This window comes from Astyanax mexicanus, chromosome 17 (genome assembly GCF_023375975.1).
Source record: "Astyanax mexicanus isolate ESR-SI-001 chromosome 17, AstMex3_surface, whole genome shotgun sequence".
Taxonomy (NCBI): domain Eukaryota; kingdom Metazoa; phylum Chordata; class Actinopteri; order Characiformes; family Acestrorhamphidae; genus Astyanax; species Astyanax mexicanus.
The window spans coordinates 41,805,618-41,833,582 of NC_064424.1; the positions used below are offsets into that span (position 1 = coordinate 41,805,618).

A 27,965-nucleotide genomic window follows, 5' to 3' on the forward strand; every position below is an offset into this window, starting at 1 on the left:
GTTCTGCAAGTTCTCACAATCATTTCAGAGAATGTGTCTGATTCCTGCCCTGAAACATGATACTGATTCTGAGATCACATTCTGTTATATATGTATAACCAAAGAAGGCTGTATAAATCTAATAACATTACCAAAAAACTTGGTTATAGTGTCAAATTAAACTACACCTATGCTACAACTTTTTCGCTGCCACTGTTTTCCAAAAAAAAAAAAAAAAAAAAGAAAAGAAAATATCTGTGCATAATTACTGTGACAACAACCACCAAATGTTCTACAGAATTTAAGAAGTTAACTTTACAGTAGTTCTGTTATTTATTTATTAATCAGAACATGCTGGACATTGAATTCTGAGGCATGTCATTTCACTACAGCTGCACGATTGCATTATGCAAGGTAAAATTTATTTTTGCAATATACAGTACCAATGAAAAGATTGGACAAACCTTCTCATTTAAACCAGAATGGGTTTTATATTTTAGATTCCTCAAAGCAGCATCTCTTGCTTAGATGACAGTTTTGCACATCTCTGCTGGATTTTCTCAATTAGCTTTATGAGATAGAGTCACCTGGAATTCAGGCGTTCAGTTAACAGCTGTGCTGAACTCATCAAGAGTTAATTTCTTGAATTTCTTGTCTCTTAATGTGTTTGAGAGACAAGACCTAGACCTCATATCCCCCAAATCAACCCAAAAAATCAATAAAGAATTTTGAAAGTATCCTTAAGTGCAGTTGAAAAGACAATCAAATACATTATGATGAAACTGGCTCTCATCAGGAACCCACCAGGACAGGAAGAGCAAGAGTTACCTCTGTTGCACAGGATGAGTTAATATATATTTGATGTCTGGAGTATGCAGATTCTAATCAAAAACAGAACTACTGTAAAGTTAACCTCTTAAATTCAGTAAAACCTCTGGTGGTACCTGGCTTATTTTTTGTTCAACCCCTTGAATAAAAGCAGAACATCTACCTTAAATTATATCTCTTTTTTTTTTTACATCAAATCCAGCCCAAATCACACAAAGAGTGTGTCACTGTCCAAAAATCTGGACCTAACTGTATGAACGTGAACCTATTGACACCATGCTTAAAGCTAGACGTGACCTACAGATGGGTTTAAATGCCTCAGTATTGATCTATGGAGCAGTAGATTTGTGTTCTCTGGAATGATGGCGCTCCATCTTTTTGAATAAGTGATGATGAGGTGGGGTGGTGATCACCCAACATCCTGACCTCACTTTGGAAAATCTAATGGGGAGCATCCATTGACAACAGAAGCAGGATACTTCCAGGGCTCCAAGTGGTACAGCAGTCTAAAAGGCTGCCACTATTATGGGAGATCACTGGTTTGAATCCCAGTCATGCAGCTTGCGTTCCTCCGAGTGATCTCTGATGCTACTCAGCAATTCTGCATGAGCAGCAGTTCCAAAAAAAGAACTACCTGTGATGAGGGATACACAGCTGAGTAGCAGCAGAACAGGTGGGACAATCTACCAGATACATTGGGAGAAAATGGGACTTTTGTTTTAAATAAAAAAGTAGGATATTTTCTTTTAGCAATGAGTGAGCAGGTTTTGTCCGTATTGTAAACAAAAAAGTAAAGTACTGGGGTATTTAACAATGGGTATAGAGTAGCAAGTCAGCTACCATTCAAATATTGGGTCTTTTGTTCAAACTAGCCAAGGACAGTCCTGGTTTAAACAGTGCTTTAAACAATGTCCTGCAGATAACAGTGATGAAATGTGTATTGACCACTGCTGTCTTGTCTGTCCTCTTCAGCAAATCAACCAAGACTTAAACATCCAGCTGCTGAAGGACGGGTACCGCCTGGATGAAATCCCTGACGATGAGGACCTAGACCTCATTCCCCCCAAATCAGTCAACCCCACCTGCATGTGCTGCCAAGCCTCCTCCTCTACAGCCTGTCAGATCCAGTAGCCCTGTATACACCCCCCTCCCAACCCTTTCCCATTAACCCCCCTTCCCCCTGCCTTCTTTTCCAGAACCCCCCACCCACCCACCCTCCCTCCTCTGTACCGTGAGTACAGTGCTACACTTTTAACCCCCCCGATAGAATAACTACTAAAGAATTTAAACTCGTGAGAATGGTTATATTAAAACTAATATATAGGAGAAAATATCTGAAGGAAATGCACAAAAAGTACAGTAAAAGTAAATGGTTCCTCCTATGGTAGGACGTGAGAGTCTTTATATCACCACCAGAGGTTGCTAGGCTTAGGTGTGCATATGTATAGAGTGTTGTGAGATGAAAAATGAAAAGAAAAAAACAAGTGCACAGTTTAAAAAAACTAAAAATTAAAAGCAGAAACTAGCTATGATAAATTTGAGAAACATTTCACATGAACAGTTCTTCAGTGTTTTACTCTAAAAGCTCCGCTCATTAATTCGGTTTCAACTTATTGTTTTTATTTTAGTGTACTATGGTGCTTTTCTACTCCACGGTACCTACTCTACTCAACTCTACTTTACTATACTCGCATTTTTGATATTTCCTAGTGTTTAGTTAGATGTTAATACCACGACTTCCCCCGAAATATAACTTCTCTAGTGCCTGATGAGCACCAGATGCTAAGAAGAGAGCAGCAGATGATGTGTGGTAAGCACCAGATTCCACATAGTAAGCACTACCTTCTGTGTGGTGAGCACCAAAAGCTATGTGGTGAGCAACAGATACTATGTAGTGAGAACCACACGGTAAATGGTGAGCACCAGATGCTATGTGGTAAGCACCATATACTAAGAAACAAATACTGTGTGGTAAGCATCACACACGTTTTGGTGAGCACAAGGAACTAGGAGGTGAGCACCAAATACTGTGTGGTGAGCACCAGATAGTATGTAGTGAGCTTCACATTCTAAGTATTGTAAACTCAGTGGGGAGCAGCACATAATATATGGTAAGCACGAGATACTATGTGGTGAGCTCTGCATACTAAGCACCACATACTTAGTGGTGAGCACCATACACTAAGTGGTTAGTACCATATGCTGTGTGGTGAGCAACATATACTGTGTAGTGAGCACCATACACTAAATGGTGAGCACCATATACTTAAGTTGTGAACAACAGATACTATGTAGTAAACACCATATGCTAAATGGTAAGCACCATACACTAAGTGGTCAGCACCATATGCTGTGTGGTGAGCAACAGATACTGTGTAGTGAGCACCATACGCTAAGTGGTGAGCACCCTACGCTAAGTGGCGAGCACCATACGCTAAGTGGCGAGCACCATACGCTAAGTGGCGAGCACCATACGCTAAGTGGCGAGCACAATACGCTAAGTGGTGAGCACCCTACGCTATGTGAGCAACAGATACTGTGCAGTGAGCACCATGCGCTGAGTAGGGAGCACCACACACTAAATGGTAAGCACCATACGCTAAGTGGTGAGCACCATACGCTAAGTGGTGAGCACCATACACTAAGTGGTCATCACCATATACTGTGTGGTCAGCAACAGATACTGTGTAGTGAGCACCTCATGTTGTGTAGTGAGCAACAGATACTGTGTGGTGAGCCCCATACGCTAAGTGGTGAGCACCATACGCTAAGTGGTGAGCACAATTTGCTAAGTGGTAAGCACCCTAAGCTATGTGAGCAACAGATACTGTGCAGTGAGCACCATGCGCTGAGTAGGGAGCACCACACACTAAATGGTAAGCACCATACGCTAAGTGGTGAGCACCATACGCTAAGTGGTGAGCCATATACTGTGTGGTGAGCACCATACACTAAGTGGTCATCAGCATATGCTGTGTGGTCAGCAACAGATATTGTGTAGTGAGCACCGTACGCTAAATCGTGAGCTCCATATTCTAAGTGGTGAGCACCATGCACTAAGCAGTGAGCACCACAAAACATTAGTATCTTGTGAGCACCACTTTGTTTTTACCTGAAAAAAACACCCATGTCCTATCTTCAGGGGCTTCATATGTTCTAAGTTTGCATGATGGAAAACCAAAAAAAAAAAAAGTCTAGTAGAGTTGAGCTGAGTATTGTAGGCACCATGTAGTGTAAAGCGGCTATAGTGCACAGAGTTGCTCAGCTAGGCCTGAACAAAGGGAAAGTTTGAATTGTATTAAATGGGAAAGGGAACTGCCCTCTTTATGTGGCTAATGGGAATTCTGGTCAAATTCTTAAACTATTTCATATCAAACCAGTTAAAATATGAATGGTATTATCAGTGTAATGTAGCTGATCATCAGTTTTTGGTATCTGGTCTGAGACATTTTTGACTGTTTGCCATTGATTAAATGGCAGAGCTTGAAATGATCCTTTTAAGAACGGAAAGGTAATAAATATAATAAGGGATTATTAATCATTTTTAATTGACTGAGGATGACTGGGATCTGATATGACTGACAGCTTTTAGTTTTTTATTTTTCTTTTTTTTTTGTAATTATTTTTATCTGCTGCTTCTGTGGTTTCTTACATAAATATCAGTTTACTACGAGTTTTGACGTGAAATTAAGGCAGCGTTAACAGATCGCCTGTCTCTAACTCCCACTACACTTTTGACTGTTTGTCTGCTATGATGATAATTATCAAACTATGATGAGTTGGATTTTCATGTCTCTGTTAGGAGGCATTAATAACACTATGCTCACTGTGTTTTATTGTGCGACATGTCATATAATCGACATAGCTGCTGACGCCATACATATCGTATATTTATCTTTCTGTGGAATGACTAAACTGTTGTTGGTTCCTGTTTGACTTTTTTAAATTTGTGCCAAAAGCAAATTATAGTAGGAACCCATAATATTAATATGTGGTGGTAGTTATTAGTGATGCCACTATAATATATGTTCACTGCTTTAGTGCTGCTCTATATACAACCAGACCTGTACTGAAAAAAGGGCTAAAGAAAAGTGCAAGGTTTATCAGATATGTATGATCCATGATTTGCAAAATGCTGCAGCATTGCATAAAGTTACCTCATGCTGCAGTTCCTCATACAACCAGTAGGTGGCAATACCTTACTTATGTCAGCAGAAATTAAAATGCCCCTATTAAAGCCAGTGTAGAAATCTACTCTGAGCACTGATGAAAATGTCTGTTTATTTTTACCTTATCTGACTTGAGTTCACATATTTGGAGAATATGTAGAAGTAGAGTGAAGACGTTAAAACCCACTAACTGGATACCCCTCTCAAGGGTACATTAGTCATCCTAATACAGTAAGTAAAAGCGCACAGCAAAGAGGAAACATCAACGGCACTGTGCTAAAATCCTACTGAAAGACAGTTGTTGTTGGCCCCAAAACCACAAATCGTTCCAACTCAAGCATTTATTAATCTGATTGTGGCCAAAGACAAGTAAAGAGTTTCAATCTCAATAGACTGTGATCTGGACTATAACAGTGTGAACTGAAAGATATGCCTGTTAAACAGTATTATTCATTTTTCTCTAGTTTTAAACTCCTTAAAAATAAAAAATAAAAGTTCCTGCTGCCGCTTACTCTCCACAAAAATGATTTTAGATTTTTCTACATATGATGTATATGATGTCCCGCTTCTGTGCATGAAGCTTAAATATATCTCCACATTGCTAGGAGCTATGACGAGACCTGTAAGTCCTGTAATGCAGACCTCTGCTTCAGAATAATCATTATTTTATTCTATATTCCACCCACTGCCACATTTCTCTTTCTGCTGCCATTGCTTATTAGATAGAATGTCTCTTCTTAACTTATTAATAATTGACACTAGTTAAGACATGACTAGTCATTACAAAAATGAAATCTCTCATTTCATTATTAAGTAACAGTATTTTTTTACATTTTGTCTAGCATTAACATTTTGTCATCTTTAATAACGTCTTAACTAGGGCTGCGCGATACATCGTTTAAGCATCGCCTTCGCGATGTGCGCATGTAAAATAGTCCCATCGCAGGACGTAAATTGAAACACTTCATGTTGCAATGTTTTGATTCTCGACACAAGAAGTAGATACACAGCGCTGTCTCTGTGTCTGTGTGAGTGACAGGCTGCTGCTGCCTGAGAAGCATGAGGGGGAGGGGGAGCGCATGGCCTCCATCCACATGGTTGGGCATGTGCTTGTAAATGTGAGCACGTGTGGAAAGATGTGCACCTCAGTCCAGCACAGTTTTGCAGTGCAGATATTTCCAGTTACAGCTGAATTCACACTTTTAATTCCAGAAAAACGCTCAGTAAAAACCCATTTAAATGCCTGACTAAAGAGCTAATTACTGTTTTTTTTTTTGCTGGTTTTGAGTGCTCAGCACTGACTAAGCTCTTGCTCGGTCTGGGTGGTAGACACTGTGCGGGTGGGGTGGGGCTGGTGACGCCATGGGCCCAGCATTGTAATTTGTTTTGCATTTGCAATGTATTTTTTTTTTCAGCATCGTGCAGCCCTAGTCTTAACTAGTTTCAATTGATAATTAGTTGAGACATCACTTAACCATTTACTGCCATAAGGACTGTTAATTGATGTACCCTTATTGTAAAATGTTACCCAAATTTTTTAATTTTTATTTATTTATTTATTTTTTAAGAAAAGTGTACACTACTATAGACGAATGTACAAAGTGAAGTTGTATGTAAGCACACTAACTAGGGGTAAGAATCACAGGGCATCTGATGAAACGAAATTATCACGATACTGTCAATCTGTGATAGTCGATAAATATCTCAAGAAAAATATCGCTATGATACTTCACAACATCTTTGTTACTGGCGATAAAATACCAGGAAAGATGGATTTATTTGTCAGTTTCACAGAATATAATAATCAATATTCTTCACCAAAGGTTTACCCTATTCATTTGATTAGCGCCACCATGTGGAGTAATGAAGCAGTAACTTTAGTATAGTTAGTATAGTTATGAGTCAAATTGGGGATCAAGTCTTAGAGGGTTAAGAGTGACTGTAGCCCTATCCGGTTGGGATTAGTTTCTTAGGGGGTTCTGGGGTAATTTTCTCTTTTATGGGGGGTCCTCTGTGATTTTATTACTATCCAGAACGACCACGTATGTGTTTTTCTCAGACATCCTTTGAGAAAATTACAGGCTGAATTATCTACTGTTTTTTGCTAACCTTCATGGTCCTCCAGTAATTTTATTCATCTCCTCGTGTTTAATAAAATAGCTATTGGTCCACTGCCATGCACAGTAATTACACTTTGGGCGTGCTATTTCCATGGAGATCCACGTAATCACAACAGCAAGTGGAAATGGAGGAGCTACTGAACTCAATGTCTCTAACAAGTAAACCTAAAAACTCATTGGTCCTCCTGTTTTTTTTTTCTTCTTCAATTGCAGTCCAGATGCAAGAGTTTTATCACTGAGTAGTAAAAGTGTGTAATATTTTTCACGGACGTCCCCCTGAGAAACTTATCCTGTCTGGATAGGGCCTATGTTTCTAGAAAAATATCAATATTAGACCCCACATATCGATAATGTGTAGCAAACGAGAATATATAGTATAGTATACTATAAAGTATACAATATATCGCAAAATCAATATTTCATCCCACCCCTAGTACTAACCAGTTCTATTTTCCTTTTTTTTATTTTCTTTTTTATTATTACTTTTTGTACTGTTAAACTACAGTACTAATGGCGTCAAGCAGAGTGTATGAGAGCTGCAGAGAGTTTTACAGATAAAACCTTCGAGGTCTGACTGTGCTGTGTTTTGTCTGATCGTAGAGGGGCTTAAAAGGGGCTTATAAGCGCAGTGTTATCTCTGGTGTGTCTTATGTAGGATCCCCTCTGGCCAAAGCCCAAGACTGTCAGTTCAGCAGGTTTGCATGGTTTACTCAATGACTGTACACAGCATTCACACTGTGGTTCCATTATTCTACATTCGGTACAACTTTAAAATAAGACTACCTTTATAAAGGGTTATAAATGGTTTACAATTAGTTTATTAATGGTTACTAATTAGGATGTAAATGCCTTAAAAGCATTAATAATCAGTTATAACACATTTGTAGAAAGGGCAACAATGACCTGTTGTTTGCCAAATAGTGAAGCCTCAGCCGTCTATTGTGTCATAACTGATTATTAATTATTTTTAGGCATTTACATCCTAATTAGTAACCATTAATAAACTAATTGTAAACCATTTATAAACCCTTTATAAAGGTAGTCTTATTTTAAAGTGGTGCCCTACAATCTATAGAAATAAAGCCAAAACATATATGCCATTATGTTGTTATGCCATGATGATGCCACCAAGAACAAGGCTACGTTCACATTACCAGGCTAAAGTGATTCAAATCAGATTTTTTGCTCAATGTGGCTCAGACCTGATTTTTTCATGACTGTGTGAACGTGTCAAATCAGTTTTTTTTTTTTTTCAAATCAGATTTGAGTCACTTTCATATGTAGTCCTAAATCAGATACGTATTCAATCCATGGACATGTGACATGAATGTGAACGATAGAATCAGAATTGATGCATCTTTTTGGTTTCACACTTTTACGCATTAGCATTAGTGCTACGTGCTTCTCTCTCGTACCCACACATCTTTTCGTGCATCTGTGCATCTATAGCTGCAAAAAAAAAAAAAAAAAAACAGCAAAAGCAAACCGCCTGGCCTTTTTTCACCTCCTCGACCTGAGCATAAACTTCAGACCAGCTGTTTACTGTTTCTCCACTCCAGCAAAAGATGCTCCACATATGAGCTGCTAACAAACTCATCCATCCAAAGCTACGAGTCTCTCGTCTCTCTAATATAAGGCTTTTTGTTGTTGGTAAAGAAGGTGACGTTTATACATGTGTCAATGTGCAGCATGTAAGACGTTTCAGGGACAGATTCGTTCACATCACACACAGATACAGATCTCTTACATTTATGAATGTGAACCATCAAGATCTGAGCAAAAAATCGGATTTGAGCAATGTGAACTAGTTCAAGTTCAGTTCATACATGCTCAAAGTGAACAGTTCACGTTCAAAGTTCACAATTTTAATTCTGAACTAGTTCAAAGTTCAGTTCATTTTACTTTTTTCGGGAGATATTCAAATAAATACTTTTTTTCACACTACAAGCTAGAAATCACCAAAAGTTCTTTAAACTGCTCATTGTAGATATTTGCTCATGACACTGCAATTGTGGGTTTCATACCAGGTGATGAAAATGTTCATAATGAGAATCAGTGTCTGTCTCCATGCATCACTTCCACTAGCCATTTTTTTTTATTGCTGCGCTTTCTCTCACTCCCAACACTGGTCTCTCTCTCTCTCTCTCTCTCTCTCTCTCTCTCTCTCTCTCTCTCTCTCTCTCTCTCTCTCTCTATATATATATATATATATATATATATATATATATATCTCCCTCGCACTCCACGCTCACTCTCTCTCTCGCGCTCCATGCTCTCTTCCTCTCTCTCTCTCGCACTCGCTCTCCACGCTCACTCTCTCTCTCTCTCTTGCCCTTGTGCTCCGCTCTCTCTCTCTCGCCCTCGCTCTCCACGCTCACTCTCTCTCTCTCTCGCCCTTGCGCTCCGCGCTCTCTCTCTCTTTCTCTCTCTCTCTCTCTCTCTCGCCCTCGTGCTCCGCGCTCTCTAGCCATTGTTTATTTACAGTGATGTCTGCTGTTCATAACACATAATGTGCACTAATTCATGTTCAAGTTCTTTATTTTAAGATGTGTTGCGTTCAGTTCAACGTTCACAAAAAAAAATGAGCGCGTTCTTTTGAACTTGTTCACGCACAACACTGGTAGCTTGTAATGTGAACGTAGCCCAGGAGTCTCAGGCAGCCTTCATTGAGTTTACATTTCAGCCTAAAGGACTAGGAACTGTTTGCCAATTTTTGCAATTTTCTGAATAATCAGTATGTCCAGCACTAAAACAAGATCAGTTCATATATTTCAATATTATTTATTTTACTTCAATTATGGATGTACAGAATGTATTATTAGTATAATGACAAGTTGAATGAAATCTGATAAATCCCTGTATTTAATCACAGTGATATCACAGAACAGCAAAACAGCCAAACCTTAAAACATTGCAATGTCAGTTTTTTCCCCCCAATATCGTGCAGCCATAGTACAAGTTTACTCCTACAGTTTCCATGCAGCAATGTTGTTTATTTTTTTCAATTTTGTTTTTTGTTTTTGTATTATTAATATTATTGTAATGTTTTCCATCTTTTTTCTTTAAGCATTAACAAGCTAAGAACTAAAAACTTGTTCTCAAGCAGATTAAATGAGCAATTTAGGCTATTTAACATTGTAACTGGAGACACAACACACACAGGCACACACACTCTCTCTCTCTCTCACAACAATACAGCTACAATTTTTGTGTATGATTATTGTTTTTGCCATTTTTTAAAATCTTTTCTGTATTCATTTGTTAATAAACTACGTAGCAATGCTGAGATATATATATATACAATGAATGTCAAATGTTTAAAGCTCCCTCTTACACCTTTTCTCTCATTCAGCCAATTTAAAGGGATTATCTGAAGGGATTTTACTATTTTATTGTATTTTTTTTTTTAGCACTGACAGAGCATGAAAAAAATCCTAAACCTGAATATTTGATCCGTTAGATCGACCGCCCTCTGCTTTCCATGGTTTTCCTGCTTTTGAGTGTTGAGATTTTAATTGTTCTGATTTTTTTTTTTAAATGTGAGCCGTTAACCATTTTCTCCTCCTCTTCTCCCGGTCTGCTGTGTTAGAGTATGCCTTAAGTCAAGCTCTGTAGTACAACAACATCTTATTATTTATTGTAGTGGGTTGTTTATTATAATTTATTTCAACAGATTGGAAAATATGTGTTTTTTTTAACATAGAAATACGTTTCATTTCCTTTTTTTTTTTTTTTTTCCTCTTTTAGATTTTTTGTTTATTATTTCACTGATAAATATCATGATTGTAAAGATGTGAACAGTTTCCATACCAGTATTTAACAATGTTACTGTTGTTGTGTAGCATATCAATAAATACATCTGGCACATACCGTTGCATTCCTTGTCGTGTTTGCTTGGAAGTTTGTGAATCCTTTAGAATGTTCGGAAACACTTCCTATGAACCCTGTATTCATAATGCCTTATGAATGATTAATTAACATAATTACGTAAATTCCGTAATAAGCCTGTATAATTGCTCATAAGTACTTACAGCAACATTCATAACACATCATAAACTACAAGTATAAGGGTTTGAAAAAAAAAAAACGGCGTATAATGCCTTATAATATCTGTTTATAAGAACATTGTACAATGTAGTGTTGTAATGCACTATAACAGATTTGGTATGCTTTGGTATAATGCATTAGTGTTTTCATATGCTTTTTAAACGTGAAGTAAATTTTATTATGCCTCACTGTAATGTCTTATAGAGCATTACGAGTGCTCTTTACTGGCTTTAAGTGAAGTGTGCTTTAAACATGTATTTTTTTTTTAAACAAGTAAATGTTATTATGCATCACTGTATTCACTGGCATTTAAAAAGGCATATGAAAATTCACTTCACTTAAAGCCAATAAAGAGCACTCATAATGCTCTATAAGACATTACAGTGAGGCATAATAAACATTACTTATAAAAACATGTTTAAAATGCATATGAAAACTCACTTCACTTAAAGCCAATAAAGAGCACTCATAATGCTCTATAAGACATTACAGTGAGGCATAATAAACATTACTTATAAAAACATGTTTAAAATGCATATGAAAACTCACTTCACTTATAGTCAGTAATAACTGTTTATAAAGCTTTTATAATGTGTTACACACTTTTATAAAAGCCTAATTTGAGTAAACATAGCTGCATATTATAATGCATTATATCAAAATGTTCCAAATCTGTGTTAAAGTGCATTACAACACTACATTGTTTAATGTTCTTATGAACAGATATTGTAAGGCATTATACGCCGTTTTTTTTATAACCCTTATACTTGTAGTTTATAATGTGTTATGAATGTTGCTGTAAGTACTTATGAGCTATTATACAGGCTTATTACAGCCATTATAAGGTATTATGCATGTCATAAAATGCATTATTAATACAGGGTTCATGGAAATGTTACTGAATGTTCTATATTTCTGCATTTATATGACCTAAAACATCCTCAAAGGTCTTCAAAAGTCTTAAATGTAGATAAAGAGAACCCAGTTCAACAAATGAGACAAAATATGATGCTTGGTCATTTATTTATTGAGAAAAAAAAGTCTAATTTTACATATTTGTGTGAAGAGAATTCATTCCAGCATAAGAACCTTATACCATCTGTGAAACATGGGGGTGGTAGTATCATGGACTGGGCCTGTTTCTCCAGAAATGTGAATAACTTCTTTTACTGCATAGAAAAATAAGTAGGAGTCTTTTAGAAGTCTCTCCAAAGCCCTCAAAGTCTCCAGAAATGTGAATAACTTCTTTTACTGCAGAGAAAAATAAGTAGAAGTCTCTCCAAAGCTCTCAAAATCTTCAGAAATGTAAATAACTTATTTTACTGCAGAGAAAAATAAGTAGAAGTATCTCCAAAGCTCTCAAAATCTTCAGAAATGTTAATAACTTATTTTACTGCAGAGAAAAAAAAACTACAGACTTAGTTGGGAGTATTAGAGAGAATATTTGGGTGCCTTTTAAATGCAGATTTAAAATTTACGACTATTTCTTGTTTCTCATGTTAAACTGTGAATTGTGAGTGCTCTGAGGAAGACCCAGCATTAAACTCGCTTCCACTGATAAGCCAGGAGTAGTAGTAATTACTACCAGAGAGGCAGGGAGGCCTGGGATTGGTCAGCAGGCGTGATTAGCCTTCATCCCTCCTGGAGCAGATGGTACAGCAGGCTTACCTACAGGCCTCTAAACCCTCCTCTACTGACCACGCTCTGGACAGCACACACTGCACAGGAAACAAAGAGGTAATAAAATATATATTTATATATTTATTTATGTAAAATCTGTTGGTGGCTATTGAAGGTGTTTTTTCCTGCTAAAGATCCAGATGGTCTATGCTGATCTATGGTGAGCAAGGAGGATAAAAAGCTGTTTAAATAGGTACAAAAAGACATCCTTGTACTGGTAAACTAGCTGTTCAACCTGCTTTTGAGCATCACAATGTATTTTGAATTTGGTTTGACACGTGCTGTGATGAACCAGCTTGTTGATTCTGCTAATGCTTGACTAGACTAGTTAAACCATTAGTCTAATTTCAAACACATACACAAATAGTGCATCTCAAAAAAATGAGAATATCATTGAAAAGTTACTTTATTTTAGTAACTCAGTTCAAAATGTGAAAAGTATATATATTATATAGATGTATTACACACAGTGATCTATTTTACAGCCAATGAAAACCCAAAAAGTGTCTCAGAAAATTAGAGCAATTGGTAGTTTTGGCATGATGGCCAGTGTGCCAAGTCCTGCTGGAAAATAAAATCTGCATCTCCATAAACGTTGTCAGTAGCAGAGTGAAACATGAAGTGCTGTAAGATTTTGTGGGAAAACAAAACTGCACTGACTTTAGACTTGATAATAAAACAGTGGAGCAACACCAGCAGATGACATGTCTCTTTATCCAAACCATCACTGATTGGTGGAAACTTCACACTAGACCTCGAGCAGTTTGGACTGTGTGTCTCTCCACTCTTCCTCCAGACTCTGCTCCCTTTATTTACAAATGAAATGTAAAATGTACTGATGATCAGTGATGGTTTGGAGAGGCATGTCATCTGCTGGTGTTGATCCACTGTGTTTTATTATCAAGTCTAAAGTCAGTTCAGTGTTTTCCCAGAAAAAGCTGACACCTTTTATGGAAATGCAGATTTCATTTTCCAGCAGGACTTGGCACACTGCCCACACTGCCAAATGTATCAATTGGTCTTATACAATATTCTAATTTTCTTGTTTTTATTTTTTTACCACCAATAAAAAGAATAAACTCTTAAAATAGATCTTTCTCATTGTTAAAGATGCACCTGTATATGTCGTCTTATATGGAATCCTCTTTTTTTGCTCTTTGTAGATTGGGGGGATGTGGAGTAGAACCATGCCTTTGAAAAGCTCCAGAGTTGCTGCTCTGCTGCTGCTGTCTGCGCATCTGCTGCATGCGTCTGCTCTTCCAGCTGCATCTTCCTACGAGTTTACAGCCTACAGGATGCAGCAGTACAACCTGCATCAGGACAAACGCGGTAACTTCACTACAAAGCATTGTTCAATAGCGTCCCACCTTTTTGTTTTTGGCCATATTTCATGGAGGCTAAAGAGTGCAGAACTAACCTGTGTGATATAGTCCACTTCAAAAGTATTGAAACAGCGAGGTTGATCCCTTTATTTGTGCTGTAGTTTGAAAACATTAATTATTCAAACAATAAATAAAAAAAAACAAAGATCTCTCTATGGGTGAAAAACAATCATCTGTGAAGCTGAGAGAAGATGGAAAATCAATCAGAACCATTGCACAAATATTGTCCATAGCCAGAACAACTGTTTGGAATTTCCTGAAGAAGAAAGTCGTAACTGGTGTACTACATAACATATAACACATAGTTTAAAAAACACTGAGCAGTTGATGACAAACATTTTAAGTGCTGTAATAAAATACCCTAAAACAACTGTTAGTGACATCAGCAACAACCTACAGAGGACAGGAATTAAGGTATCACAATCTAATGTTCACAAAAAACTTCAAAAACAAAAGGACGAAGGCTTCACCAGAAGATTAAAAACCACTTATTGACAAGATGGAAAGGAAGGCCAGAATGTATGGATAAAGAAAGGATCTGCTCATGATCTCAAACATATCAGCTCATCTGAGAAACACAGTGGAGGTAGTGTCATGGCTTGGGTTTGCTTGGCTTCTTCTGGGACGGGCTCAATAATCTTCACTGATGATGTCATAATGATGATTGCGAGATCCGTAATCATGCAGCAAGTTAATGACCAAAAACACACTGCTAAAAACTACAAAGTAGTTTTTTAGGGACAGGAAGTAGGAAGTGAAAGGTTTTAGACTTGCTAATTAATCTCCAGACTTAAACCCTATAGCGCGTACATTTTACCTGCTCAAGCGGAGACTGCAGGGAGTAACCCCCCAAATATTGCAAGCAAGGGATTTGCAACTACTAATTATTTAATCGTCATTTTTTAACTATTTTAAGTTTATCTGTTCCAATACTTTTACTCACAATCAGATTCTAGCCAGATGTAGACAATCATGATCATTACAACTCACTGCACTGTCCACTGTGAGTGGTAATGCCCTCTGTGATGTCTTCCTGATAAACATGTGACACTGTGGATAGAGGAATGTAAATTCAGAAATTTTCCATCCCATCAATCTGGCAACCACTATCAGGCTTCGCTCTAACTTGCTTAATAATTTACTTTAAAATTTAGGCTTACCATGAGCATGCTGGCCAATTTTCAGCCCCTCTCAAAAGATAACACCTCACAACAGAAGCTTCACAGTAGCTGATGTTTCCCGTACAGGTTGCCGAGGTGCCATCGTCGTAGCAGAGGCACGTGCTGCGGATGATTCCATCCTGACCCGCCGCTGTGTGATCATGAAGTTGCCTGACTTCACAGTAGAGCGCTACCTAGAGGCCAGGAGGCAGAACGCAGCGGCGATCCTCATACTGCTCCCTCACAACATCTCAGGGGTACCTGAAGAAGTCATACAGGTACTGGGGACCAGATTACATTACTCGTTACATAATGTTTTACATATTTCAATTTTAATTGAAAACCTCTGGAATATAATCAAGAGGAAGGCGGATGATCACAAGCCATCAAACCACCAAACGGAACTGCTTAAACTTTTGCACCAGGAGTAAAGCAGCATAAAGTTATCCAAAAGCAGTGTGTAAGACTGGTGGAGGAGGAGAACATGATGCCAAGATGCATGAAAACTGTGATTAAAAACAAGGGTTATCCCACCAAATATTCATTTCTGAACTCTTAAAACTTTATAAATATGAACTTGTTCTTTTTTTTCTTTGCATTATTTGAGGTTTTAAAGCTCTGCATCTTTTTTTGTTATTTCAGCCATTTCTCATGTTCTGCAAATAAATGCTCTAAATGACAATATTTTTACGATTTGGAATTTGGGAGAAATGCTGTATATATGTGGTTGAAGATTATTTTTTTCTCATTTTCATGACCCAGCCTTGGGCGTTCGTGTTTCTGCTGAGGGGATGGCGATGTGTTTTTGATAGAAGAAATAAAAGCCCTGCGGCTGCAGGAGTTGCATCATAAAGTTTCAGAAGATAAATGTCCGTGCTGCCTGAGCTAATGGTGTAAAAATGACTGCGATCTCTGGTTCTCCAGGGGTTCATGGAGAGTGAGTCGGAGGCTCTGAAGAAGGAGACGCTGATGCCCATTTATGTGGTGCCTGAGGATGAGCAGCTGCTGTGTATGTATTCAGAGGTGAAGCTGGCTGCAGCAACCAAGTCTGCTTCCATTCTGGTCAGAGGTAGGAGGAAGAACCTGAAAATGATTAATATCTTATCCCTATTTAGTCCTTTTTATACATTTGTGGTCCCAATTGTTCACTTCACTTCTATACAGCTGTGTTTACATTACAAGCTACATTGCTCAAATCCGATCAGATTTATCTTGACGGTTCACATTCATAAAGGTAAGTAATCTGTATCTGTGTGTGATGTGAACGAATCTGTCCCTGAAACGTCTCACATGCTGCACATTGATATATGTACAAAACGTCTCCTACTTTACCAACAACAAAAAAACTCATATTAGAGAGACGAGAGACTCGTAGCTTTATAAAGGGAAATGGATGAGTTTGTTAGCAGCTCGTATGTGGAGCATCTTTTGCTGGAGTGGAGAAACAGTAAACAGCTGGTCTGAAGTTCATGCTCAGGTCGAGGAGGTGAAAAAAGGCCAGGCTGTTTGCTTTTGCTGTTTTTGCAGCTATAACTGCACAGCTGCACCAAGAGATGCAGTGTGGGTACGAGAGAGAAACACGTATCTCTAATGCTCATGCGTAAAATAAAAAAAATAAAAAAATGCATGAATTCTGATTTGACCGCTCACGTTCATGTTGCATGTTCATGAATCGGATACATATCTGATTTAGGACCACATATAAAAGAGAAAGAGATTTGAAAAAATCGGATTTGGCACGTTCACACAGCCATACAAAAATTCAGATCTGAGCCACATTGAGCAAAAAATCAGATTTGAGTGACCTCAGCCTGATAATGTGAGCATAGCCTATGTACTTTATAAATGAATACGGATGTCATTCAGACTATGAAGGAACACATAAGGAATCATGTAATAAACTTAAAACTTGTTCTTCTGAATATGCAAGTTTTTACAAGTTGGATATTTAAATAAAATGGTAATGAAATAAGAAATGTAAGAAATGTAAAATGCAATTTATATTAGTGGGGTTAAATAAAATATTAGTATACATTTTTATGTTTTTACACCTGTAGCTAGTTTCTATGGTCCGGATCAGTTGATGAGTTTGAAACAGCACACCAATAAACCATGTGAGCACATTGTCTCCTCTGATTGGTCAAAGTTGTCTGGCATGGGGGCAAGAAAGTAAATATAGTGAGAAGATTCTGTATTCCAGCATGTATATCTGTGCAGTGCGAAGCTGCTTTAACACGGAACAGAATGCAACAAAAATTTGCCGCTGCACTTTTAAACACAGTGTTTTCAAAAAGACTTGCAATGCAGATGTGAGCAGTGACCACTGCACATTACTGCATGTGTAAACAGCATGGAGCAGCAGCAGAGATAGAGATTGTTCATAGCAGTATATTATCTGGCTAATATATCCGATTAAACTGCGCCCTACGGCAGTTTAGTTCAATTTAAAAGAAGTATATTTGATTGCTGGGTCAGATCGAGACCAGATCATGTTCTCATCACAAGCGAACTGCACCAGAAAAAAAAATCAGTGCATTGGGCAGAGTTGGGGCAGATTACGTCAGGATTTGCGGTCAAACTTGGGTGCATAATTAATTGCATAAAAAAAATAATAAGGCGTTACTGATTCTAAATGAATCACGTTTGTAAATGCTTTAACATTAGTTTTAAGTAACTACATGATTTCTTATGTGGTCCTTTATTGTCTGGATGACTTAAATATTCATTTACAATGTAGGAAAAAAAATAATATTTTTTTTAATTGGTACTGCATATTGTAGGTAGCAAATTTGAAAGAAAAGAAAAAGTATCAGTATCAGCCTTATTTCTTTATACTTTAGCTGCTTAATAATGATATATATGTTGTTTGACCTTAAATAATAACTAAGTCATTTAAGAGTATTAAACCCACTGTCGTTTTTATTGGCTTCACCTGAGTAAATCAGCTGCAGCATGTTCTGTATATTCCACGGTCCAGTCTGTATCCTCAGTGGACCCTGCTGTGTTCTTGTTGCAGTTCTCCGCAGTATGGTCACAGCCACTGCCTTCCAGATCCTGGTGAGCAACAACGCCCCCATCAAGCCCATCACCAACAACTCCATCATCACACTAGAGGTGAGTCTGACAGCTTTAACTGGCAGCTCCATCCCTTTAGAGTATCAGTGAGTGACCTGTGATTGAACCGGCCAGTCAGCCACTGATCGATTGCTCTGTTCTCAGGGTGTGCTTCCTGGAGTCGGAGAAGACCCACCCACCATCGCCATCACCGCCCACTACGACTCTTTCGGCCTAGCTCCGGTAGGTGTTTCCCTGTCACCTAAAAATACATGTAACTGCAACAAATATATATATATGTATATATATATCTGTATATAATAATTTAAAAACTATACAATATATAGCAATATCGATACATTGTCTCATCCCTAATTGACGTTGTTATGCTGTTTTTTTTTTTTAATCCAAGCCCAGTATCTGAAACGTGACCCCACCCCCCATTCAGAATACCTAATACCTAATACCTCACATCTATGGATTTGTGCTGTTTATGGTCTCGCTACATCAGGTGGCCACTCCTTAGTGGCCTTGGATGCCCTTTTTATGGCTGTGCAATGCATTTAGAACATTGAGAGTATCATAAAACAACTACGCCTGTGTTGTCACATACTGAATCGACTGTTGTGAGCTAGCTGACCTTTACAACTGTACACACACACACACACACACTTGCACACGCAGTGAGGAATGGCTGTATTAGTTTACCCCACAATATCACTGCCTCTCAGCATTCTTCTGCGTCTCTGATTAATATAGCTAGCTGTAATGATGCTGTGATAATCTCATAAACATGACACATCATTTATTAAAGAGCATGGCAGCTTCATATGTTTTTATTTGAGCACAAACTCAGTGAGAACTCAGAAGAGTTGATGACTATAAACGAAATTGGCTCCCTACTCCCTCATTAGTATTGTGTGATATAGGGAGGGACTATTTAGTTCACTAAGTAGGGGTAAAAACGAGGAGTGAATTTTGGACACTCACTCATCATTCACATGCATCCCACTCTGATCACATATATAAGTGCATCTTACAAAATGAGAATATCATTGAAAAGTTACTTTACTTCAGTAATTCAGTCCAAAATTCAATTCAAAACTCTCTCTCTCTCTATATATATATATATATATATATATATATATATGTACACTGTGGATGTGATGGATGAGGACTTTCTCTTCTTATTTTTTTGAAAGAGAACCACAAAAAAGGTTTGTTTTTGTTGTTGTTGTTCTTTTTTCTTTTCTTTTTTTCAGTCTTGTGGGAGATTTGCTGCAAGTTGTTGCTAAGCAAATTTCCCAGACCATCCAATCATCCTGTAACTTCTTATCTGGCCAGATTTGGACGATCAGTCTATTGTTGTGTTCAATGGACCGTTGTTGGGGTGTGATGGAGGAGATCTGTCTCTTTTTATTTTGGTCTAGATCTGCGAATAGCCTGTTTTTCTCCCCTCCAGTCTTGTGGGAAATGTGAAAGTTGTTACCGGGCAGATTTGCCAGACTGTCCAACCCTGTAACGTCTCAGCTGCCCACACTTTCCCACTTCCAACTTTCCAATTTCTCATTTCTGCGCAGGTTCCTTTAGTACTTTCAATCCCATGTTAAATACCCATAGGTATTGCTGACCTTCTGAGAAGCCAGATTGCTTTTTTTTTTTTAGTTGGCTTTACTCTTAGTCTTAGTTCTTTTTCATTCCTTATCTGTATCCCTCAGTTCTGCCCAGATCATTAAATTGTGTTTCTTAATGAATCTTTTAAACCGACCAATTACAGCATGAATCGTAAATTAAAGGTCTGGAGCTGATTCTTCACTCCAGAGGTTCAGTGATAATCCAGTCTATTACAGTAAGACATGATTAATGATTGAAGAGTGACCTAAAATAAGCTGTGATTCTGTTATGCTCTCAGTAGCAGATAAAGATAGTATAAAGTATGGAAGTATGATGTAATGACGTATTAAATACTGTAATTAAATAGTCCAGTACCTCTGTATTGTTGTTGTTTCACAGTGGCTGGCGTATGGAGCCGACTCAAACGGCAGTGGAGTTGCTATTCTGCTGGAACTGGCTCGTCTCTTTCAGCGGCTCTATAGTGACCCTCGCAACAAAGCTCCGTGAGTCACATGTTACAGTTAAAGAGTCCAAAATTAGGTATAAAACACACAAGCATTCACATACTGTACCAGTCAACAGTTTGGACATACATATTCATTAATATTTGTTAATTATTTGTCTTATTTACTATATTGTAGATTCATATTAAATACTTAAAACTATGAAGAAACACATATGCAGTGAAAAAGCAAAATGTGCTACTTTGAAGAATCTAAAGAATAAAACATATTTTAGCTTTTTTAACACTTTTTTTGTTTAATTCATAATTGCATACTGTATGTGTTCCTTCATAGTTTAATGTCTTTACTATTGATCTACAATGTAGAAAATAATGAAAATAAAGTTAAAAAAAGCATTAAATCATCCATCCATCCATCCATCCATCCATCCATTTATTTATGTTTTTACTGAACGCAACACATGGTGCCAATTGGGTTAAAGTACTGATACTAAAAAAAATTGAGTATTGGACCATTTTTGATTAAAACTTTATAATAATTTATTATACTTTTCTAGTATATGTATTTGTCTCTTAATAAATGATTCTGTTGATTTGACTCTGCTTGTGTTATGGCTGCATTGTTGATAGGTATCACCTTCTTTTCTCTCTCACCGGTGGTGGGAAGTATAATTTTCTTGGCACAAAGCGCTGGCTTGAAGAAAATATGGACCATGCAGGTTAGTAATTTATTGTGATAATCATTTTTCACCTCACCATTAGGGCTGTGTGTTGATAATAACCTGGCGAAACAATATATATCATGTAGCTTCAGAGTTCATCACTACACACCTCCAAACTTCATGTAGCTTCAGAGTTCATCACTACACACCTCCAAACTTCATGTAGCTTCAGAGTTCATCACTTCACACCTCCAAACTTCATGTAGCTTCAGAGTTCTTCACTACACACCTCCAAACTTCATGTAGCTTCAGAGTTCATCATCACTACACACCTCCAAACTTCATGTAGCTTCAGAGTTCATCATCACTACACACCTCCAAACTTCATGTAGCTTCAGAGTTCATCATCACTACACACCTCCAAACTTCATGTAGCTTCAGAGTTCATCATCACTACACACCTCCAAACTTCATGTAGCTTCAGAGTTCATCACTACACACCTCCAAACTTCATGTAGCTTCAGAGTTCATCACTACACACCTCCAAACTTCATGTAGCTTCAGAGTTCATCACTACACACCTCCAAACTTCATGTAGCTTCAGAGTTCATCACTACACACCTCCAAACTTCATGTAGCTTCAGAGTTCATCACTACACACATCCAAACTTCATGTAGCTTCAGAGTTCATCACTACACACCTCCAAACTTCATGTAGCTTCAGAGTTCATCACTACACACCTCCAAACTTCATGTAGCTTCAGAGTTCATCATCACTACACACCTCCAAACTTCATGTAGCTTCAGAGTTCATCATCACTACACACCTCCAAACTTCATGTAGCTTCAGAGTTCATCACTACACACCTCCAAACTTCATGTAGCTTCAGAGTTCATCACTACACACCTCCAAACTTCATGTAGCTTCAGAGTTCATCACTACACACCTCCAAACTTCATGTAGCTTCAGAGTTCATCACTACACACCTCCAAACTTCATGTAGCTTCAGATTAGATCAACAACAGTAGGGTGTAGATAGAGTCATGAAATTGTTTTGTGATATATTGAGTATCGCTGAATCACAGCATCCTGATATCATCGTTATCATGGGCAATGTATCGTGATAATATTGTATCGTAAGATGCCTTGTGATTCCCACTCCTAATCACTACCAGTCTGGACTATTGTTTAAAGCAAGAGGAAAATAATGAGCTTTTTGTCCACCTATGTGCTTGGACATAGTCCTCGGTTCATTTTTCAGACATTTTTCAGGCTGAGCAGACAAACAATCCAACATACACACACACATACACACACACACACACACACACACACAGAGAACAATGGGGCATTTGTTCTACAGATTCTATTGGAATTATTTAACATTGTCAGCAGGGCTGTCGTGCTTTGTAGATATGCTCTGGTCGTGACTTGGCGCTGCAGAATTGAAGATAGCTGGGATGGCTTTTTGTTTGTGATAAGGAAGTCTGCCTGTCATAACACCGTATAACAGCCTCGCACTGTAAACAACAGCCTGTCCTATTTGTCCTGACACTGGAGACACAAAACAAAAAATGGCAATCCTGCAAGAACCCTCTTGTTTTTGCTTTTTTGTCAAACTGAACAAAGTTGAATATCAGAGAAAGATAACCTGACTAAATATGAAAATCACTTTTTAAATGATTTTTTTTTTTTTTATTAAAAGAAAAAAAGATTTACCAATAACTGGCACTGGGTCGTTTACATCTCTGTGGAGGAATTTTGGGCCACTCTTCTTTACAGAATTGTTTTTAATTAAGACACATTGGAGGGTTTTTGAGCATAAACCACGTGTTTAAGATCATCCACAGCATCTCCAATCAGACTTTAACTAGGACACTTTTTTAAGCCATTCAGAGATGGACTAGTTTCTGTGTTTTGGAACATTGTCCTGCTGCAGAACCCAAGTACACCTGAGCTTGAGGTCACAAACAGATGGCTGAACATTCTCCTTCAGGATTGTCTGGTAAACAGCAGAATTCATGGTTCCATCTATTACAGCAAGTTGTCCAGAAGCAGCAAAGTAGCCCCAGACCATCACACTACCACCACCATGTTTTACATTCACTATGATGTCCTTTTTTGAAATTGTAGGATAGTTTTACGCCAGATGTAACGGGACACACACCTTCCAAAAAGTTCCACTTTTGTCACTTTTTGTCAGTCCAAAGAATATTTACCCAAAGTCCTGGGGATCATCAAGATGCTTGTTGGTAAATGTGAGATGGGTCATTTTTGTCTCTTTCTTATTATTTAATCATGAAAACTGACCTTAACTGAGGCAAGTGAGACCTGCAATTCTTTAAATGTTGTTCTGGGTTCTTTAGTGACCTCAAGGATGAGTTGTCCATGCCCTTTTGTAATATTTTTGGTGGGCCGGCCACTCCTGGGAAAGTTTACCAGTGATCCATGTTTTCTCTATTTGTGAATAATAGCTCTCACTGTGGTCCACTGGACCCCCAAAGCTTTAGAAATGATTTTATAACCCTTTCCAGACTGAAAGTCTGTGACTTTGTTTTCTCATCTGTTCTTGAATTTCTTCAGATTGGGGTATAATGCGTTGCTTTTGAGATCTTTTAGCTGCTTCATGTTGTTAAGTGATTTCTTGATTCTACAGGTCTGTCAATAATCAGGGATGGTTGTGGTTAGTAGGGAAATAGAACTCAGCTTTCCAAAAAGTGTGATTAATCACAGTTAATTTATGGGAGGCAAAAACTTTTCACAAAGGGCTGGATTGGTTTGGAAAGTTTTTTGTCCCTTAATAAATGAATTAATCATTTAAAAAGTGTTTTTTTTTTATTTACTCAGGTTGTATTTGTTCGATATTAAAGTTTTCTTTTTAATTTAAAAGAGAAAAAAGAAATGTGCAAGGGGGCAAATCATTTTTTCTTACACCATTGTATGTGTTTCTTCACCTCACAGAATCCAGTCTCCTGCACGACAGTGTGGCGTTCGTTATCTGCTTGGACTCTCTTGGCTCTGGGGATGAGCTTTTCCTCCATGTTTCTCGACCCCCAAAACCAGGGACCCCTCAGTATGGCTTCATCCAGCAGCTGGAAGAGGTGGGCATGAAATGCACTTTCATACAGTCATATGAAAAAGTTTGGGCACCCCTATTAATCTTAATCATTTTTAGTTCTAAATATTTGGGTGTTTGCAGCAGCCACTTCAGTTTGATATATCTCATAACTGATGGACACAGTAATATTTCAGGATTGAAATGAGGTTTATTGTACTAATGGAAAATGTGCAATATGCATTAAACCAAAATTTGACCGGTGCAAAAGTATGGGCACCCTTATCATTTTATTGATTTGAATACTCCTAACTACTTTTTACTGACTTACTGAAGCACACAATTGGTTTTCATATGACTGTATAAAAATTACCAAACAGTTCTCATCAGTGCAGCATTCTGTAGCTTCGATCTCAAATGGCAAAAGTCATGGGACATATTAGAGGTTTCGGTTCCATGATTTTTGGCATTTCAGTATCTGTACTGAACAGCAGATCAGTGTCTAAACTTATTAACTAGCAATAAATCATGGATTTTTTTTTCTGCTTGCTCCATTACTGCAGGTGATTTCCTCCAGGTTTCCATGGGTGAGGTTTGGAACTGTGCACAAAAAGATCAATCTGCAGGTAAGAGTAGGTGATGAGGCAAATATTTATGTGAAGGCATTTTATTTTTGATTGTCTGAAAGCTAAAAAAGTGAAAGTGCATTGGTGTAACATACTGTACACTACCTGGTTCACACTGTACTGTACACAAACAGGTTCACACAATCAAACATTTGGATTACGGCACACACATGCTGTGGCATCGTTTCCCAAAAGTGTCTGCAATGTCAAAACTATATATTTTTGGGTAAAAAAAACAAAACGTTTTTTTCAAGCATGTGATGCTCATTTAAACTCACCTGTGGAAGGTAACAGGTGTGGGCAATATAAAATCACACCTGAAACCAGATTTAAAAAAAAGAAAATTTCACCCAATCTTTGCATTGTGTTTGTGTGTACCAACAAACAAGTTCATCTCTAGAGACCTTGATGTCCCTTTGCCCATGGTGCGCAACTTAACCAAGACGTTTACAACCCACGCCACTGTAGCTATCCTCCCTGGACATGGACGTAAGACAAAAATTGCTGAAAGGTTGCAACACAGGATAGCCTTCAGAGTTCAGAAATCAATATTTAGTGGAATAACCCTGGTGGTTTTTAATTACAGTTTTTTTTTCATGCATCTTGGCATCATGTTCTCCTCCACCACCAGTCTTACACACTGCTTTTGGATAACTTTATGCTGCTTTACTCCTGGTGCAAAAATTAAAGCAGTTATATTCCAGAGGTTTTCAATTTGGTAAACTCATCATTTTTAAGTGGTCTCTTATATTTTTATAAATTCATTTTGTCTGTTTCAGGAGTCCACAGTAGCATGGGAGCATGAGCGCTATGGCATGAGACACATCCCCGGTTTCACCGTCTCTCATCTGGAAGACCCTAGATCAGAGCGCAGGGGCTCCATCCTCGACACTGGGTGAGTGACGTACAGTATATCAATTAAACTCAAATAAAATTCAGTCGTAGTGGTAGATTACAAACTGATAAATTTACTTTACTTCACCCAATCTCTGCTTATCTCTGTTTTATACGCAGGGCACAGGTGGACATCAGGAAAATCAAGAGGAATGCGGTCATTATCGCTGAGTCCTTGGCACGGTACATGTACAATCTGTCCGACAAGGTGAGAGCAAAGACTGCTAACCTTTTAAAGCAGCGTTGTGGGAGAGTTATCGGAGCATATCTTACTTTGGGAACTGGAATTTGCAGTCTTGTGCACCTGTCAAGAAGGACACGCTTTTAACATGCATTTCTGGACAAGCTGAGAAATACTTCAGCTTCACCAGAATTATGAAGCGCAGTTAGCAGCATGATAAAAAAGTACTATTCTCCCTTTTTCAACATTATTCCAAAGCTGAATTCTCTCTGTGTTTGTTTTTTTTCTACAGGGTTCTCCCAAGGAAATCCAGGTTTTCAGGGGCAGTTTGGTAAACTATAATTTTAAAACGTCTAATGTTCCAGATGTTGCCTTACACTCTTTATTTCCTGTGTTTATGTGAGTCTGCCTTACTGTGCAATCTCAACTTCTGTAGGATGTCGTGGACAGCCGCTTGTCTGCGCTGATGGCCATGTTGACGTCAGTCCCGCGAGCCACTCAGCTGATGGACAAAGAGCCACAACAGATGCTTCTCATCAACAGCTTAGAGCAGGAGTTCAGACGATACCTGCAGCAGGTCTACAGACACACCTTCCGGACAGACCGCAAGTACATACAAACACACGCACACACACATGCACAGAAATGACGGAAAATAAACACACACAGATTATTAAGGATTTTTTTTTTTGTCTTTTTTTTTTTATTTTTAGAGATCCTGACATTACATTCTTCGACCAGATGAAACAGCCAATGATCATGTACAGGTTAGAGATGTTCCCTTTTTAAAGTGACTTAAAATTTAAGGATAGCAAAAAAAAAGACTGCCAGGAATAAAACTTGGTGGGCAATTGTGCCTGATTGTCATAAAGTGCCTCAAAATGGCAGTGGGTGACTCATTTGTCTATTGAAGTTTGTACAGCTGGATTTAGGGTGTGTCTTTGGTATCGTGTGGGTGCAAAAAAATGTATATAACTAATTCTCTTAATTAATCATGGGTGTGTTTTGGGTGTAACATGAAATAAACCAATCAGTGTGCAAGTTGTCATTCCCTTTAAGAGCCAGGTGCGCTCTGACTTTGGTGTGTTGGTATCTTAACAGCGACTGTTGTCAGGGTTTTAATCAGTCAGTGTCGCACCTGTATTTCCTGCCACCGAGATAAAAGCATGCCAGAAATTTACCTGAACACACCTCACTTCCAGACCACCACGCTCATCGGCATAGATATATTTCTAAACTAAGGCGCTATTTTAAAGGCGTGGGCACAAGGCGTTGTAAGATAGCAATGAGCATCGCAACATTCCTTGCGCTGGGTTTACGGTAGGGCCCCATGAGTTCTCTCTGTTGAACAGAATTAATTTACAATTAATAAAAAAAAAAAGAAAAACAAAAACAATGAATGAGAAGGTGTTTCCATACTATTGAAGTTGTATTTTTCCACTTTTTTAAATTAAAAAAAAATTCTCTAGGGTGAAGCCAGCTGCATTCGATCTGTTCCTTGGTGGCTGTATTGCTGGGTATCTAGGAATAGTGTACTACGCAATCCAGGTTTGTTCCTTGGTCCAAATGGACCACACTCCTTATTAGAACCACATACACTTGTGGTGATTTTTTTAAACATCAAGATAATCATGATTTCTTTGCAGAACTTTGGAAAACTTTATACAAGACTGAAGGCGGCAGTGAAGACCAAGCAGCAGTGAGACGCTTAGAGCAGTACAGGCCTGGGATCAGCATTGAGGAAGTGTATTGTGTGGCGTTGTATTTCACTTTTTTATGTCATTTTATAAATAAAGATGGTCTTTCTTCACGGATTTTGTTGCTTTTTCTTCAGCGCCACACTATTTAATTTGGTGCACTACAACCAGGGGACCTGGATAGCAGTAGTAGATAGTAAATGAAGTGCTGGAGTATTCACACTGGTAGAGCCACTAGAGTGGAACTCATGAGTTAATAATGGGTCACTTAAAGGGAAACGTGATGCCACAGTAAGAGTGAACGCAAGCTTACTCAGGCCGCTGTATGTTATGGTGTCAAAGCTATCCATATC

General features: G+C 38.1%; 2 protein-coding genes across 4 annotated transcripts in view; both read left to right on the forward strand.

Moving 5' to 3' along the window:
- The window catches only part of fam219aa (family with sequence similarity 219 member Aa), a 41,811-nt gene extending 30,846 nt beyond the window's left edge, over positions 1 to 10,965 (forward strand). For all 3 annotated transcript variants that reach the window (XM_049466071.1, XM_015604969.3, XM_049466072.1), the window contains exon 6: positions 1,780 to 10,965. In XM_049466071.1, the coding sequence (XP_049322028.1) occupies positions 1,780 to 1,938 (159 nt within the window). In that variant the 3' untranslated portion in view covers positions 1,939 to 10,965. The remainder of the gene's footprint in view (positions 1 to 1,779) is intronic.
- Positions 10,966 to 12,816: 1,851 nt separating this feature from the next.
- On the forward strand, positions 12,817 to 27,729 carry zgc:109965 (M28_nicalin_like domain-containing protein). The gene is made up of 17 exons (XM_022676516.2): positions 12,817 to 12,880; positions 13,987 to 14,152; positions 15,453 to 15,643; positions 16,290 to 16,434; positions 18,382 to 18,479; positions 18,585 to 18,662; positions 20,433 to 20,536; positions 21,127 to 21,215; positions 24,121 to 24,260; positions 24,778 to 24,840; positions 25,620 to 25,735; positions 25,855 to 25,942; positions 26,208 to 26,246; positions 26,352 to 26,524; positions 26,629 to 26,682; positions 27,385 to 27,463; positions 27,562 to 27,729. The coding sequence occupies exons 2-17, from the start codon at positions 13,996 to 13,998 to the stop codon at positions 27,616 to 27,618; spliced, it is 1,671 nt and encodes a 556-aa protein (XP_022532237.1). The 5' UTR covers positions 12,817 to 12,880; positions 13,987 to 13,995; the 3' UTR covers positions 27,619 to 27,729.
- The last annotated feature ends 236 nt before the right edge of the window (positions 27,730 to 27,965 follow it).

What these genes read in the sequence shown, in the direction of transcription:
- zgc:109965 (XM_022676516.2), top strand. Translation starts at nt 13,996, where the DNA reads ATGTGGAGTAGAACCATGCCTTTGAAAAGCTCCAGAGTTGCTGCTCTG. An exon ending in GACCCTCGCAACAAAGCTCC is followed by an intron (nt 20,537 to 21,126) that starts GTGAGTCACATG and finishes CATTGTTGATAG; the next exon opens with GTATCACCTTCTTTTCTCTC. An exon ending in ACCTTCCGGACAGACCGCAA is followed by an intron (nt 26,525 to 26,628) that starts GTACATACAAAC and finishes TTTTATTTTTAG; the next exon opens with AGATCCTGACATTACATTCT.